The following is a 17,087-nucleotide window of genomic DNA, read 5'->3' as shown; positions in this document are numbered from 1 at the left end:
CAGCATTCGCGTGAAACTGAAAGCCCGAACCACTGCTTTTAATCAGGGCAAGGTGACCGGAAACATGACCTAATACAAACAGTGTAACCCGCTTTGAGGACAATACAGTGCCACTGACACGTCCTCTCCTTCACTGCAGCCGACGTGAGGAAAACATTTAAACGTGTTAACCCTAGCAAGGCTGCAGGCCCAGACGGCATCCCCAGCCGCGCCCTCAGAGCATGCGCAGACCAGCTGGCTGGTGTGTTTACGGACATATTCAATCAATCCCTATCCCAGTCCGTTGTTCCCACATGCTTCAAGAGGGCCACCATTGTTCCTTTTCCCAAGAAAGCTAAGGTAACTGAGCTAAACGACTATCGCCCCGTAGCACTCACTTCCGTCATCATGAAGTGCTTTGAGAGACTAGTCAGGACCATATCACCTCCACCCTACCTGACACCCTAGACCCACTCCAATTTGCTTACCGCCCAAATAGGTCCACAGATGATGCAATCTCAACCACACTGCACACTGCCCTAACCCATCTGGACAAGAGGAATACCTATGTGAGAATGCTGTTCATCGACTACAGCTCGGCATTTAACACCATAGTGCCCTCCAAGCTCGTCATCAAGCTCTAGACCCTGGGTCTCGACCCCACCCTGTGCAACTGGGTACTGGACTTCCTGACGGGCCGCCCCCAGGTGGTGAGGGTAGGCAACAACATTTCCACCCCGCTGATCCTCAACACTGGGGCCCCACAAGGGTGTGTTCTGAGCCCTCTCCTGCACTCCCTGTTCACCCACGACTGCGTGGCCACGCACGCCTCCAACTCAATCATCAAGTTTGCGGATAACACAACAGTGGTACGCTTGATTACCAACAACGACGAGACGGCCTACAGGGAGGAGGTGAGGGCCCTCGGAGTGTGGTGTCAGGAAAATAACCTCACACTCAACGTCAACAAAACTAAGGAGATGATTGTGGACTTCAGGAAACAGCAGACGGAACACCCCCCTATCCACATTGATGGAACAGTAGTGGAGAGGGTAGTAAGTTTTAAGTTCCTCGGCGTACACATCACAAACTGAATTGGTCCACCCACACAGACAGCATCGTGAAGAAGGCGCAGCAGCGCCTCTTCAACCTCAGGAGGCTGAAGAAATTTGGCTTGTCACCAAAAGCACTCACAAACTTCTACAGATGCACAATCGAGAGCATCCTGTCGGGCTGTATCACCGCCTGGTACGGCAACTGCTCCGCCCACAACCGTAAGGCTCTCCAGAGGGTAGTGAGGTCTGCACAACGCATCACCGGGGGCAAACTACCTGCCCTCCAGAACACCTACACCACCCGATGTCACAGGAAGGCCATAAAGATCATCAAGGACAACAACCACCAGAGCCACTGCCTGTTCACCCCGCTATCATCCAGAAGGCGAGGTCAGTACAGGTGCATCAAAGCTGGGACCGAGAGACTGAAAAACAGCTTCTATCTCAAGGCCATCAGACTGTTAAACAGCCACCACTAACATTGAGTGGCTGCTGCCAACACACTGTCAATGACACTGACTCAACTCCAGCCACTTTAATAATGGGAATTGATGGGAAATGATGTAAAATATATCACTAGCCACTTTAAACAATGCTACCTAATATAATGTTTAGATACCCTACATTATTCATCTCATATGTATATGTATATACTGTACTCTATATCATCTACTGCATCTTTATGTAATACATGTATCACTAGCCACTTTAACTATGCCACTTTGTTTACATACTCATCTCATATGTATATACTGCACTCAATACCACCATGTATCTTGCCTATGCCGCTCTGTACCATCACTCACTCATATATCTTTATGTACATATTCTTTATCCCCCTTACACTTGTGTGTATAAGGTAGTAGTTTTGAAATTGTTAGCTAGATTACTTGTTGGTTATTACTGCATTGTTGGAACTAGAAGCACAAGCATTTCGCTACACTCGCATTAACATCTGCTAACCATGTGTATGTGACAAATAAAATTTGATTTGATTTTGATTTGATTTAATGACAAAGCAAAAACAGGGTTTTCAAAATGTTTGCAAATGTATTAAAAATTAAAAACAGAAATAAGTATTCAGACACTTTGCTATGAGAATCGAAATTGAGCTCAGGTGCATCCTGTTTCCATGATCATCATTGAGATGTTTCTACGACTTGGAGTCCACCTGTGGGAAATTAAATTGATTGGACATGATTTGGAAAGGCACACACCTGTCTATATAAGGTCCCACAGTTGACAGTGTATGTCAGAGCAAAAACCAAGCCATGAGGTCAAAGGAATTGTCCGTAGAGCTCAGAGACAGGATTGTGTTGAGGCACATATCTGGGGAAGGGTAACAAAAAATGTCTGCAGCATTGAAGGTCCCCAAGAAGACAGTGACCTCCATCATTCTTAAATGAAAGAAGTTTGGAACCACCAAGACTCTTCTTAGAGCTGGCCGTCCGGCCGAACTGAGCAATCAGGTGAGAAGGGTCTTGGTTAAGAAGATGACCAAGTACCCAATGGTCACTCTGACAGAACTCCAGAGTTCCTCTGTGGAGATGGGAAAACATTACAGAAGGACAACCATCTCTGCAGCACTATACCAATCAGGCCTTTATGGTAGAGTGGCCAGACAGAAACCACTCTTCAGTAAAAAGGCACATGACAGCTCGCTTGGTGTTTGACAAAAGGCACCTAAAGACAAGATTTTCTGGTCTCATGAAACCAAGATTGAACTGAATGCCAAGTTTCACATCTGGATGAAACCTGGCACCATCCCTACGGTGAAGCATGGTGGTGGCAGCATCATGCTGTGGGGATGTTTTTCAGCAGCAGGGACTGGGAGACTAGTCAGGATCAAGGGAAAGCTAAAACGGAGCAAAGTACAGAGAGAGATCCTTGATGAAAACCTGCTCCAGAGCGCTCAGGACCTCAGACTGGGGCGAAGGTTCACCTTCCAACAGGACAACAACCCAAGCTCACAGCCAAGAAAACGCAGGAGTTGCTTCGGGACAAGTCTTTGAATGTCCTTGAGTGGCCTAGCTAGAGTCCAAACTTGAACCCAAACAAACATCTCTGGAGAGACCTGAAAATAGCTGTGCAGCGACGCTCCCCATCCAACCTGAAAGAGCTTGAGAGGATCTGCAGAGAAGAACGGGAGAAACTCCCCAAATAAAGGTGTGCCGAGCTTGTAGCATCATACCCAAGAAGACTCAAGCCTGTAATCACTGCCAAAGGTGCTTCAACAAAGTACCGAGTAAAGGGTCTGATTTCATTATGGGTTATTGTGTGTAGATTGACGAGGAAAAAATACAATTTAATCAATCAATACTTTACGAATGCACTGTATGGCGGCTGAATTTAAAATGACCTTTACATTTCTATGGTGGAATCTGTAACACTTCAGCTTTACAGATTGAACAGAGCCCTAAATCTGTCTGATAAACCGGCCCATTGATATTAATGCATAACAGATTTTTTTTTTTACGTTGTAGTTAGGACACAACCTTAAGAGTTCTGTTGTATCCTGTTATCCCAGGTGATATTGAAAAGTCATTAGATTTGAAGTAAGGGCCACTATAGGGGTGAAATCATTAGTCCAAACAAGAGTTTCTATTGGACTAATTCAGCTAGGTCCCTCACAGTTTTGTTCCATTAGCTTCCATATAAGAAACGTTGAGCAACAGAATCAGCGTAATGAATACATCCCAGATGATATTGCGTGCAAAGTTAATTTCACAGAGTTCCTAGAACGTTAGAACCCTTTGCAGGGGAATTTATGTGATACAACTCATGACCATTACTCAGTTTAAACAGATGACAGTATCACTCTGGGGTAGAGCTCTCCAACCCTGTTCCTGGAGAGCTACCCTCCTGTAGGTTTCCACTCCAACCCTGTTCCTAGAGAGCTACCCTCCTGTAGGTTTCCACTCCAACCCTGTTCCTGGAGAGCTACTGTCAGACCAAATCCTATCCTTCTACTTAATTATGTCCAATTGTCACATAGGACATGTCCCAATTGTCCACAAGTGTGCACTTGCGTACTCTCTTGCATGGATTTAGAAAATGGTGGAAACTCCCTTTTGCCAATGTTTACATCAATCCTATGCTTTTACATCCACAACGAGTGTGCAAAAAAAGAAGAAGAATTGGGACGTAATCTTAAATCATGCATTGATGTCACAGGGAAACATATATTTGAAGTCATTTTTAATATTCCCTGTGTCTGTCTAGACCACTCAGAGTCACATTTGCTCTGAACAAGGCGTACAGTTCAACATAACATATTAACCCTGAATCATTCCAATTTATATATATAAAAAAAAAGAGATTTTTATTTATTTTTTCTCCACAGAATTCATCCACATCCTTTGGATTCATAACTACACCACATCCCCAACTATTAAAAATGAAAAATAATGTTGTAGAAAAAAAAAGTGCTTGATCATTCCCCTTCAGGAGAGTCCAGCCCAGTTCTGGTTCCATGATCAATGTGAACACTTGTTTTAAAGGAGTTGAGGGTTGGCCCATACCAGTCCAGCACAAAGATATTACTTCAGAGAATATATCCCTTTGGTGACTGTGTCCTTTTTGTTGAACCTGCAGTGGTACTGTGCTTTGTTTTGTATGCAAAACATTTAATATAAAATTGAGAGGAAAGATTAATTGATTATTTGGTATAACAATGCTGTTAATTTGGACAACTACTATAGACTTGGTAAAATTATAATGTCACAGTGTTATTCAATAGATCGATACATGGGCAAATGTGCAGGACAGGTCTGGGAAATATAAGATATGATTTAGGACTGATGAGATGGGTCTAGAAGACCAAAGCGTAAAACGGATTCACTGTGCACTGGACTGGCTGTCAACCACCGCGTTCAACTGCTACATTTAAAAGGAATCTCATCGTGATAATGACAATATTCTCAATGAAAACGCTAGATTATAAAACACAACAACATTTACAATGCAAAAAAAAACAAACAAAAAACTCAAAAATCTCAAAAATATACAACTTGAATTTTATGCAAAATAAATAGTCAATTATAAACACACATATATATATATATATATCTGTCAGGACAGGAGGCATTTTTCTAATTAGGTTACTGTTCCGATTGTCACTTGGTCACACAGACAGAAACAAACCTTTCAGTTTTTCCACCCCAAAATCTTAGACCAGGACCTCTCACCCCAGTCCCCATTCCCCAGTCCATCTGAAAGCAGGAAAGGGCTCACTGTCCCCGTTATAGTAATGTACCCTACACATGTCACATTCATCATCATCATCATCACATTGATTGTCTTACAACACACACTGGTGGTCCATCCCTGATGAATCCATTGGCATCTTCGGGGGAAAAGGAGAAGCCCCTAGCTAAAACACTATCTGTCTTTTATTTACACCTTCCCCACAGAAGTCTGAGGAACCTCATAAAGACCACTAATCTACTATACACCTTGACACGAATATCCAAAAATACAAACCAACAGACACTTTCCCCCCTCTCTCACCACACATGGAATTAATAAATAGCATTTTCTTTTTCAATATTACATATTTATAACATATATTAGTTTCCTCTTTGACATGCTTTGTTCTGATTGGTCTTTAGCTGTATAGTTGCCGTTAGTTAATGGTTGGGGGGTTACGACACATGCGGTTGTTGTTGGTGCTTCTATCTGTTTGTTTGAGTCTCCCTGAGTGGTGTGGCTTTACAGTGGAGACAGAGCAGACCAGGAAACAGCAAGGCGGAGGGGACACACACACACACACACACCTCTCCCTGTAGGCATCTGTACCTAGCTACGATTTATCTATATCTGAAACGCTGATGATCTTTTTATATAAAAGTGAGAAGAAAAACAGTTAATCCATATAAAAGGGTCATCAGGGACCTCAGTCCTATTGAGCCCAACGCCACGACCAAGTCACATCATCTCTATGCTCCATCTCGCTCTACTTTGCTCTCTCATACCTCTACCCCTTCCTCCACATGGTCCTAGTCCTTCTCTCCAACAGCACAGCTTCTGACATCTCTGTCGTCTTCTTTGATCTCTGTCCCTAACTCTGTTAACTCTGGTACACAGTGGGGATAGCTGACTCTGCTGGAAGAGGGGGTACACAGTGGGGATAGCTGACTCTGCTGGAAGAGGAGGTACAGTGGGGATAGCTGACCCTGCTGGAAGAGGGGGTACAGTGGGGATAGCTGACTCTGCTGGAAGAGGGGGTACAGTGGGGATAGCTGACTCTGCTGGAAGAGGGGGTACAGTGGGGATAGCTGACTCTGCTGGAAGAGGGGGTACAGTGGGGATAGCTGACTCTGCTGGAAGAGGGGGTACAGTGGGGATAGCTGACTCTGCTGGAAGAGGGGGTACAGTGGGGATAGCTGACTCTGCTGGAAGAGGGGGTACAGTGGGGATTGCTGACTCTGCTGGAAGAGGGGGTACACAGTGGGGATAGCTGACTCTGCTGGAAGAGGGGGTACACAGTGGGGATAGCTGACTCTGCTGGAAGAGGGGGTACAGTGGGGATAGCTGACTCTGCTGGAAGAGGGGGTACAGTGGGGATAGCTGACTCTGCTGGAAGAGGGGGTACAGTGGGGATAGCTGACTCTGCTGGAAGAGGGGGTACAGTGGGGATAGCTGACTCTGCTGGAAGAGGGGGTACAGTGGGGATAGCTGACCATGCTAGAAGAGGGGGTACAGTGGGGATAGCTGACCATGCTGGAAGAGGGGGTACAGTGGGGATAGCTGACCCTGCTGGAAGAGGGGGTACAGTGGGGGTACAGTGGGGATAGCTGACTCTGCTGGAAGAGGGGGTACAGTGGGGATAGCTGACTCTGCTGGAAGAGGGGGTACAGTGGGGATAGCTGACTCTGCTGGAAGAGGGGGTACAGTGGGGATAGCTGACTCTGCTGGAAGAGGGGGTACAGTGGGGATAGCTGACTCTGCTGGAAGAGGGGGTACAGTGGGGATAGCTGACTCTGCTGGAAGAGGGGGTACAGTGGGGATAGCTGACCATGCTAGAAGAGGGGGTACAGTGGGGATAGCTGACCATGCTGGAAGAGGGGGTACAGTGGGGATAGCTGACCCTGCTGGAAGAGGGGGGTACAGTGTGGGTACAGTGGGGATAGCTGACTCTGCTGGAAGAGGGGGTACAGTGGGGATAGCTGACTCTGCTGGAAGAGGGGGTACAGTGGGGATAGCTGACTCTGCTGGAAGAGGGGGTACAGTGGGGATAGCTGACTCTGCTGGAAGAGGGGGTACAGTGGGGATAGCTGACTCTGCTGGAAGAGGGGGTACAGTGGGGATAGCTGACTCTGCTGGAAGAGGGGGTACAGTGGGGATAGCTGACTCTGCTGGAAGAGGGGGTACAGTGGGGATAGCTGACTGCTGGAAGAGGGGGTACAGTGGGGATAGCTGACTCTGCTAGAAGAGGGGGTACAGTGGGGATAGCTGACTCTGCTGGAAGAGGGGGTACAGTGGGGATAGCTGACTCTGCTGGAAGAGGGGGTACAGTGGGGATAGCTGACTCTGCTGGAAGAGGGGGTACAGTGGGGATAGCTGACTCTGCTGGAAGAGGGGGTACAGTGGGGATAGCTGACTCTGCTGGAAGAGGGGGTACAGTGGGGATAGCTGACTCTGCTGGAAGAGGGGGTACAGTGGGGATAGCTGACTCTGCTGGAAGAGGGGGTACACAGTGGGGATAGCTGACTCTGCTGGAAGAGGGGGTACACAGTGGGGATAGCTGACTCTGCTGGAAGAGGGGGTACACAGTGGGGATAGCTGACTCTGCTGGAAGAGGGGGTACAGTGGGGATAGCTGACTCTGCTGGAAGAGGGGGTACAGTGGGGATAGCTGACTCTGCTGGAAGAGGGGGTACAGTGGGGATAGCTGACTCTGCTGGAAGAGGGGGTACAGTGGGGATAGCTGACCATGCTAGAAGAGGGGGTACAGTGGGGATAGCTGACCATGCTGGAAGAGGGGGTACAGTGGGGATAGCTGACCATGCTGGAAGAGGGGGTACAGTGGGGATAGCTGACCCTGCTGGAAGAGGGGGTACAGTGGGGGTACAGTGGGGATAGCTGACTCTGCTGGAAGAGGGGGTACAGTGGGGATAGCTGACTCTGCTGGGTACAGTGGGGATAGCTGACTCTGCTGGAAGAGGGGGTACAGTGGGGATAGCTGACTCTGCTGGAAGAGGGGGTACAGTGGGGATAGCTGACTCTGCTGGAAGAGGGGGTACAGTGGGGATAGCTGACTCTGCTGGAAGAGGGGGTACAGTGGGGATAGCTGACTCTGCTGGAAGAGGGGGTACAGTGGGGATAGCTGACTCTGCTGGAAGAGGGGGTACAGTGGGGATAGCTGACTCTGCTGGAAGAGGGGGTACAGTGGGGATAGCTGACCATGCTAGAAGAGGGGGTACAGTGGGGATAGCTGACCATGCTGGAAGATGGGGTACAGTGGGGATAGCTGACCCTGCTGGAAGAGGGGGTACAGTGGGGATAGCTGACTCTGCTGGAAGAGGGGGTACAGTGGGGATAGCTGACTCTGCTGGAAGAGGGGGTACAGTGGGGATAGCTGACTCTGCTGGAAGAGGGGGTACAGTGGGGATAGCTGACTCTGCTGGAAGAGGGGGTACAGTGGGGATAGCTGACTCTGCTGGAAGAGGGGGTACAGTGGGGATAGCTGACTGCTGGAAGAGGGGGTACAGTGGGGATAGCTGACTCTGCTGGAAGAGGGGGTACAGTGGGGATAGCTGACCATGCTGGAAGAGGGGGTACAGTGGGGATAGCTGACCATGCTAGAAGAGGGGGTACAGTGGGGATAGCTGACCATGCTGGAAGAGGGGGTACAGTGGGGATAGCTGACCATGCTGGAAGAGGGGGTACAGTGGGGATAGCTGACCCTGCTGGAAGAGGGGGTACAGTGGGGATAGCTGACTCTGCTGGAAGAGGGGGTACAGTGGGGATAGCTGACTCTGCTGGAAGAGGGGGTACAGTGGGGATAGCTGACTCTGCTGGAAGAGGGGGTACAGTGGGGATAGCTGACTGCTGGAAGAGGGGGTACAGTGGGGATAGCTGACTCTGCTGGAAGAGGGGGTACAGTGGGGATAGCTGACCATGCTGGAAGAGGGGGTACACAGTGGGGATAGCTGACCATGCTGGAAGAGGGGGTACACAGTGGGGATAGCTGACCATGCTGGAAGAGGGGGTACAGTGGGGATAGCTGACCATGCTGGAAGAGGGGGTACAGTGGGGATAGCTGACCATGCTGGAAGAGGGGGTACACAGTGGGGATAGCTGACCATGCTGGAAGAGGGGGTACACAGTGGGGATAGCTGACCATGCTGGAAGAGGGGGTACAGTGGGGATAGCTGACCATGCTGGAAGAGGGGGTACACAGTGGGGATAGCTGACCATGCTGGAAGAGGGGGTACACAGTGGGGATAGCTGACCATGCTGGAAGAGGGGGTACACAGTGGGGATAGCTGACCATGCTGGAAGAGGGGGTACAGTGGGGATAGCTGACCATGCTGGAAGAGGGGGTACACAGTGGGGATAGCTGACTCTGCTGGAAGAGGGGGTACAGGGGGGATAGCTGACCATGCTGGAAGAGGGGGTACAGTGGGGACAGCTGACCATGCTGGAAGAGGGGGTACAGTGGGGATAGCTGACTCTGCTGGAAGAGGGGGTACAGGGGGGATAGCTGACCATGCTGGAAGAGGGGGTACAGTGGGGAATAGCTGACACTGTACACACTACCAGCCACAGGGTTGACTTTTAAAATGGGGGGAGAGAGTCGTTCCTCAAGACAGTTTGGCATAATGTCTGTGTGTGTGTGTGCGCACGCTCACACACAGTCTCCTCAGTCCCTGGTAGTGTGTGTAAACGCACATATATAAGTGTGTGTACTAGTGTGTGTGTCATATGCTGTTCTCTGATGGGTTGTGGTGGTGGTTGTGAGGCAGAGAGTTCTGCTCGTTGAGGAGAGAGGTGGTCTCGTCAGCCAGGAGGGGGCTTTTCTCCGGAGTGGGGTTGTCGTCAGCTAGGAAGAAGAGTGTGGCGGTGCCCACGGGGGGCGGTGTACCCTCCAGACGGGGGTGGCCGCAATCAGGTGACTGGGGGGAGGAATCCAGACGAGACGCCATCAGACCGTTCTGGTACTGGGCACGTGTGATCTGAGAGAGAGGGAAGAGGGACACGGTGAGGGATTGAGAGAAAGAGAAAGAGATTGAGATAAAAAGAGAGAAGGAGAACGAGAAAGAGGGAGAGAAGAGGGAGAGGGAAGAGAGAGAGAGAGAGAGAGAGAGAGAGAGAGAGAGGGAGAGAAAGAGGGAGGGAGAAAGAAAGAGGGAGAGAGGGAGGAGGAGAGGGGTAGAAAGATAGAGAGGGGAGAGCGAGGGGAGAGCGAGGGAGAGGGGGGAGAGAGGGAGAGGGGAGAGAAGGAGAAAGAGATTGAGATAAAAAGAGAGAAGGAGAATGAGAAAGAGGGAGAGAAGAGGGAGAGGGAAGAGAGAGGGAGGGAGAAAGAAAGAGGGAGAGAGGGAGGAGGAGAGAGGTAGAAAGATAGCAAGGGAGAGCGAGGGAGAGGGGGGAGAGCGAGGGAGAGCGAGGGAGGGGATAGCAAGGGAGAGAGGGGGAGAGAGGGGATAGCAAGGGAGAGAGGGGGGAGAGAGGGGAGAGAAAGAGCGAGCGAGAGAGGGGAGAGCGAGGGAAAGAGGGGAGAGCGAGGGAGAGAGGGGAGAGAGGGAGAGAGGGTGGAGAGCGAGGGAGAGAGGGGGGGAGAGAGGGGGGAGCGAGGGAGAGCGAGGGAGAGAGGAGAGAGCGAGGGAGAGAGGAGAGAGCGAGGGAGAGAGGAGAGAGCGAGGGAGAGAGGAGAGAGCGAGGGAGAGAGGAGAGAGCGAGGGAGAGAGGAGAGAGCGCAGGAGAGAGGAGAGAGCGAGGGAGAGGGGGGAGAGGGAGAGAAAGAGGGAGGGAGAGAGAGAAGAGGGAGAGTATCAAGGTGTTGTAATGTAGTGATAGGACAAAAGCCTACACACACGGTCTCTCTCCTCAACAAATCATTAAAGCTCAGTGCAGGAGGTATCAATGTATGGTCGGGTATCCTCACCTTGACGAACTGCAGGTCTGAGAGAGCTCGTACGTAGAAGTCGGGTGTGTATGACGGTGAGGGGACAGTGAACTGAGTGTTGAGCTGGCTGTTACTGCCGCCGACAGACACCGACTCCGTCCGATCTGCAGCGCTCAGAGACGCTGTCCTGTTCAAACCACTGATGTGTGATGGGGAGCGGAACTCTGAAACACACACAGGCTCGTAGCGTTAGAGTGAGCAACAAGAGAAAATAAACACACACAGGCTCGTAGCGTTAGAGTGAGCAACAAGAGAAAATAAACACACACAGGCTCGTAGCGTTAGAGTGAGCAACAACAAAAAGGTATGGCAATGGTACACAAAACATGTAAACACACTAACACAGGTAAAACTGTTAATGAAATGGAAGGCTAACTGTGAATAATGGGCGAACCAGGCAAAGCTGCCTTCTAGAGGCCAGTACACAGTTAATTCAGCACCAGACATGTCAACGGGACGGACAGAGAGAGACAAGAGACATGGTCTGGAGAAGGAACTAGTCAGAGCTGACACACAACCAAACTCACACATATCCATCCATGTTAGAGAGAGGCCTGTTAGAGAGAGGCCTGTTAGAGAGAGGCCTGTTAGAGAGAGGCCTGTTAGAGAGACAGACAGACCTGTTAGAGAGAGAGACAGACCTGTTAGAGAGACAGACCTGTTAGAGAGACAGACCTGTTAGAGACCTGTTAGAGAGAGACCTGTTAGAGAGAGACCTGTTAGAGAGAGACACAGACCTGTTAGAGAGAGACACAGACCTGTTAGAGAGAGACACAGACCTGAGAGAGGCCTGTTACAGACAGACCTGTTAGAGAGAGAGAGACCTGTTAGAGAGAGAGAGACCTGTTAGAGAGAGAGAGACCTGTTAGAGAGAGAGAGACCTGTTAGAGAGAGACACAGACCTGTTAGAGAGAGACACAGACCTGTTAGAGAGACAGACCTGTTAAGAGAGAGAGACAGACCTGTTAAGAGAGAGAGACAGACCTGTTAAGAGAGAGAGACAGACCTGTTAGAGAGAGACACAGACCTGTTAGAGAGAGACACAGACCTGAGAGAGGCCTGTTACAGACAGACCTGTTAGAGAGAGAGAACCTGTTAGAAAGAGAGACAGACCTGTTAGAGAGAGAGACCTGTTAGAGAGAGAGACCTGTTAAGAGAGAGCGACAGACCTGTTAAGAGAGAGAGACAGACCTGTTAAGAGAGAGAGAGAGGCCTGTTAAGAGAGAGAGAGAGGCCTGTTAAGAGAGAGAGAGGCCTGTTAGAGAGAGAGACAGACCTGTTAGAGAGAGAGACAGACCTGTTAGAGAGAGACAGACCTGTTTAGAGAGAGAGACAGACCTGTTAGAGAGAGAGACAGAACCTGTTAGAGAGAGAGACAGACCTGTTAGAGAGAGAGACAGACCTGTTAGAGAGAGAGACAGACCTGTTAGAGGAGGAGAAGTAACAGACCTGTTAGAGAGAGAGACAGACCTGTTAAGAGAGAGAGACCAGACCTGTTAAGAGAGAGAGACAGACCTGTTAGAGAGAGACACAGACCTGAGAGAAGGCCTGTTACAGAACAGACTGTTAGAGAGAGAGAGACCTGTTAGAAAGAGAGAGACCTGTTAGAAAGAGAGAGACTGTTAGAAAGAGAGAGACCTGTTAGAGAGAGAGAGACCTGTTAGAGAGAGAGAGACCTGTTAGAGAGAGAGAGACCTGTTAAGAGAGAGCGACAGACCTGTTAAGAGAGAGAGACAGACCTGTTAAGAGAGAGAGACGACTGTTAAGACGAGAGAGACAGACCTGTTAAGAGAGAGAGAGGCCCTGTTAAGAGAGAGAGAGGCCTGTAAAGAGAGAGAGAGGCCTGTTAGAGAGAGAGACAGACCTGTTACGAGAGAGAGACAGACCTGTTAGAGAGAGAGACAGACCTGGTAGAGAGAGAGACAGACCTGTTAGAGAGAGAGACAGACCTGTTAGAGAGAGGGACAGACCTGTTAGAGGAGAGAGAGAGACCTGTTAGCGAGTTAGAGAGAGAGAGAGACCTGTTAGAGAGAGAGAGAGACCTGAGAGAGAGAGAGACCTTAGAGAGAGAGACAGACCTGTTAGAGAGAGAGACAGACCTGTTAGAGAGAGACAGACCTGTTAGAGAGAGACAGACCTGTTAGAGAGAGACAGACCTGTTAGAGAGAGACAGACCTGTTAGAGAGAGACAGACCTGTTAGAGAGAGACAGACCTGTTAGAGAGAGACAGACCTGTTAGAGAGAGAGACAGACCTGTTAGAGAGAGAGACAGACCTGTTAGAGAGAGAGACAGACCTGTTAGAGAGAGAGACAGACCTGTTAGAGAGAGAGACAGACCTGTTAGAGAGAGAGACAGACCTGTTAGAGAGAGACACAGACCTGAGAGAGGCCTGTTACAGACAGACCTGTTAGAGAGAGAGAGACCTGTTAGAAAGAGAGAGACCTGTTAGAGAGAGAGACAGACCTGTTAGAGAGAGAGACAGACCTGTTAGAGAGAGAGACCTGTTAAGAGAGAGAGACAGACCTGTTAAGAGAGAGAGAGGCCTGTTAAGAGAGAGAGAGGCCTGTTAAGAGAGAGAGACAGACCTGTTAGAGAGAGAGACAGACCTGTTAGAGAGAGAGACAGACCTGTTAGAGAGAGAGACAGACCTGTTAGAGAGAGAGACAGACCTGTTAGAGAGAGAGACAGACCTGTTAGAGAGAGAGACAGACCTGTTAGAGAGAGAGACAGACCTGTTAAGAGAGAGACAGACCTGTTAAGAGAGAGAGACAGACCTGTTAGAGAGAGACACAGACCTGAGAGAGGCCTGTTACAGACAGACCTGTTAGAGAGAGAGAGACCTGTTAGAAAGAGAGAGACCTGTTAGAGAGAGAGAGACCTGTTAGAGAGAGAGAGACCTGTTAGAGAGAGAGAGACCTGTTAGAGAGAGAGAGACCTGTTAGAGAGAGAGAGACCTGTTAGAGAGAGAGAGACCTGTTAGAGAGAGAGACAGACCTGTTAGAGAGAGAGAGAGACCTGTTAAGAGAGAGCGACAGACCTGTTAAGAGAGAGAGACAGACCTGTTAAGAGAGAGAGACAGACCTGTTAAGAGAGAGAGAGGCCTGTTAGAGAGAGAGACAGACCTGTTAGAGAGAGAGACAGACCTGTTAGAGAGAGAGACAGACCTGTTAGAGAGAGAGACAGACCTGTTAGAGAGAGAGACAGACCTGTTAGAGAGAGAGAGACCTGTTAGAGAGAGAGAGAGACCTGTTAGAGAGAGAGAGAGACCTGTTAGAGAGAGAGAGAGACCTGTTAGAGAGAGAGAGAGACCTGTTAGAGAGAGAGAGAGACCTGTTAGAGAGAGAGAGAGACCTGTTAGAGAGAGAGACAGACCTGTTAGAGAGAGAGACAGACCTGTTAGAGAGAGAGACAGACCTGTTAGAGAGAGAGACAGACCTGTTAGAGAGAGAGACAGACCTGTTAGAGAGAGAGACAGACCTGTTAGAGAGAGAGACAGACCTGTTAGAGAGAGAGACAGACCTGTTAGAGAGAGAGACAGACCTGTTAGAGAGAGAGACAGACCTGTTAGAGAGAGAGACAGACCTGTTAGAGAGAGAGACAGACCTGTTAGAGAGAGAGACAGACCTGTTAGAGAGAGAGACAGACCTGTTAGAGAGAGAGACAGACCTGTTAGAGAGAGAGAGACAGACCTGTTAGAGAGAGAGAGACAGACCTGTTAGAGAGAGAGAGACAGACCTGTTAGAGAGAGAGAGACAGACCTGTTAGAGAGAGAGAGACAGACCTGTTAGAGAGAGAGACAGACCTGTTAGAGAGAGAGAGAGACCTGTTAGAGAGAGAGAGAGACCTGTTAGAGAGAGAGAGAGACCTGTTAGAGAGAGAGACAGACCTGTTAGAGAGAGACAGACCTGTTAGAGAGAGACAGACCTGTTAGAGAGAGACAGACCTGTTAGAGAGAGACAGACCTGTTAGAGAGAGACAGACCTGTTAGAGAGAGACAGACCTGTTAGAGAGAGAGAGACCTGTTAGAGAGAGAGAGACCTGTTAGAGAGAGAGAGACCTGTTAGAGAGAGAGACAGACCTGTTAGAGAGAGAGACAGACCTGTTAGAGAGAGAGACAGACCTGTTAGAGAGAGAGACAGACCTGTTAGAGAGAGACAGACCTGTTAGAGAGAGAGACAGACCTGTTAGAGAGAGAGACAGACATGTTAGAGAGAGAGACAGAACTGTTAGAGAGAGAGACAGAACTGTTAGAGAGAGAGAGACCTGTTAGAGAGAGACAGACAGACCTGTTAGAGAGAGACAGACAGACCTGTTAGAGAGAGACAGACAGACCTGTTAGAGAGAGACAGACAGACCTGTTAGAGAGAGACAGACAGACCTGTTAGAGAGAGACAGACAGACCTGTTAGAGAGAGACAGACAGACAGACCTGTTAGAGAGAGATAGACCTGTTAGAGAGAGAGACAGACCTGTTAGAGAGAGAGACAGACCTGTTAGAGAGAGAGACAGACCTGTTAGAGAGAGAGACAGACCTGTTAGAGAGAGAGACAGACCTGTTAGAGAGAGAGACAGACATGTTAGAGAGAGAGACAGACATGTTAGAGAGAGAGACAGAACTGTTAGAGAGAGAGACAGAACTGTTAGAGAGAGAGACAGAACTGTTAGAGAGAGAGAGAGAGAGAGACCTGTTAGAGAGAGAGAGAGAGAGAGACCTGTTAGAGAGAGAGAGAGAGAGAGAGAGAGAGAGAGAGAGAGACAGACCTGTTAGAGAGAGAGAGACCTGTTAGAGAAAGAGAGACCTGTTAGAGAGAGAGACAGACCTGTTAGAGAGAGAGACAGACCTGTTAGAGAGAGAGAGAGACCTGTTAGAGAGAGAGACAGACCTGTTAGAGAGAGAGACAGACCTGTTAGAGAGAGAGACAGACCTGTTAGAGAGAGAGACAGACCTGTTAGAGAGAGAGACAGACCTGTTAGAGAGAGAGACAGACCTGTTAGAGAGAGAGACAGACCTGTCAGAGAGAGAGACAGACCTGTTAGAGAGAGAGACAGACCTGTCAGAGAGAGAGAGACAGACCTGTCAGAGAGAGAGAGAGAGAGACAGACCTGTCAGAGAGAGAGAGAGAGAGAGAGACCTGTGAGAGAGAGAGAGAGACAGACCTGTGAGAGAGAGAGAGAGAGAGAGAGACAGACCTGTGAGAGAGAGAGAGAGAGAGAGAGAGAGAGAGAGAGAGAGAGAGAGAGAGAGAGAGAGTGAGAGAGACAGACCTGTGAGAGAGAGACAGAACTGTTAGAGAGAGAGACAGAACTGTTAGAGAGAGAGAGAGAGAGAGACCTGTTTGAGAGAGAGAGAGAGAGAGACCTGTTAGAGAGAGAGAGAGACCTGTTAGAGAGAGAGAGAGAGAGAGACCTGTTAGAGAGAGAGAGAGAGAGAGAGAGAGAGAGAGAGACAGACCTGTTAGAGAGAGAGAGACCTGTTAGAGAAAGAGAGACCTGTTAGAGAGAGAGAGACAGACCTGTTAGAGAGAGAGAGACCTGTTAGAGAGAGAGACAGACCTGTTAGAGAGAGAGAGAGACCTGTTAGAGAGAGAGACAGACCTGTTAGAGAGAGAGACAGACCTGTTAGAGAGAGAGACAGACCTGTTAGAGAGAGAGACAGACCTGTCAGAGAGAGAGAGAGAGACAGACCTGTCAGAGAGAGAGAGAGAGAGAGAGACCTGTGAGAGAGAGAGAGAGAGACAGACCTGTGAGAGAGAGAGAGAGAGAGACAGACCTGTGAGAGAGAGAGAGAGAGAGACAGACCTGTGAGAGAGAGAGAGAGAGAGACAGACCTGTGAGAGAGAGAGAGAGAGAGAGAGAGAGAGAGAGAGAGAGAGAGAGAGAGAGAGAGTGAGAGAGACAGACCTGTGAGAGAGAGACAGACCT

The 17,087-nt window shown here is 49.2% G+C and overlaps 1 protein-coding gene across 1 annotated transcript in view; it reads right to left on the bottom strand.

The window, feature by feature from the left end:
- Positions 1-9,498: 9,498 nt before the first annotated feature.
- Positions 9,499-17,087, bottom strand: part of LOC109896203 (metal transporter CNNM4) — a 70,276-nt gene continuing 62,687 nt past the window's right edge. Inside the window, exons 6-7 of the mRNA XM_020490501.2 lie at positions 11,145-11,329; positions 9,499-10,212 (exon numbers count right to left, since the gene is read on the bottom strand). Of these exons, the coding sequence (XP_020346090.2) occupies positions 9,958-10,212; positions 11,145-11,329 (440 nt within the window). The 3' untranslated portion in view covers positions 9,499-9,957. The remainder of the gene's footprint in view (positions 10,213-11,144; positions 11,330-17,087) is intronic.

The sequence above is a fragment of the Oncorhynchus kisutch genome, linkage group LG8 (assembly GCF_002021735.2).
Source record: "Oncorhynchus kisutch isolate 150728-3 linkage group LG8, Okis_V2, whole genome shotgun sequence".
In the NCBI taxonomy this organism is placed as follows: domain Eukaryota; kingdom Metazoa; phylum Chordata; class Actinopteri; order Salmoniformes; family Salmonidae; genus Oncorhynchus; species Oncorhynchus kisutch.
Note: the sequence above shows the minus strand (reverse complement) of the source record. Positions and strands in the feature narration are given on the sequence as shown.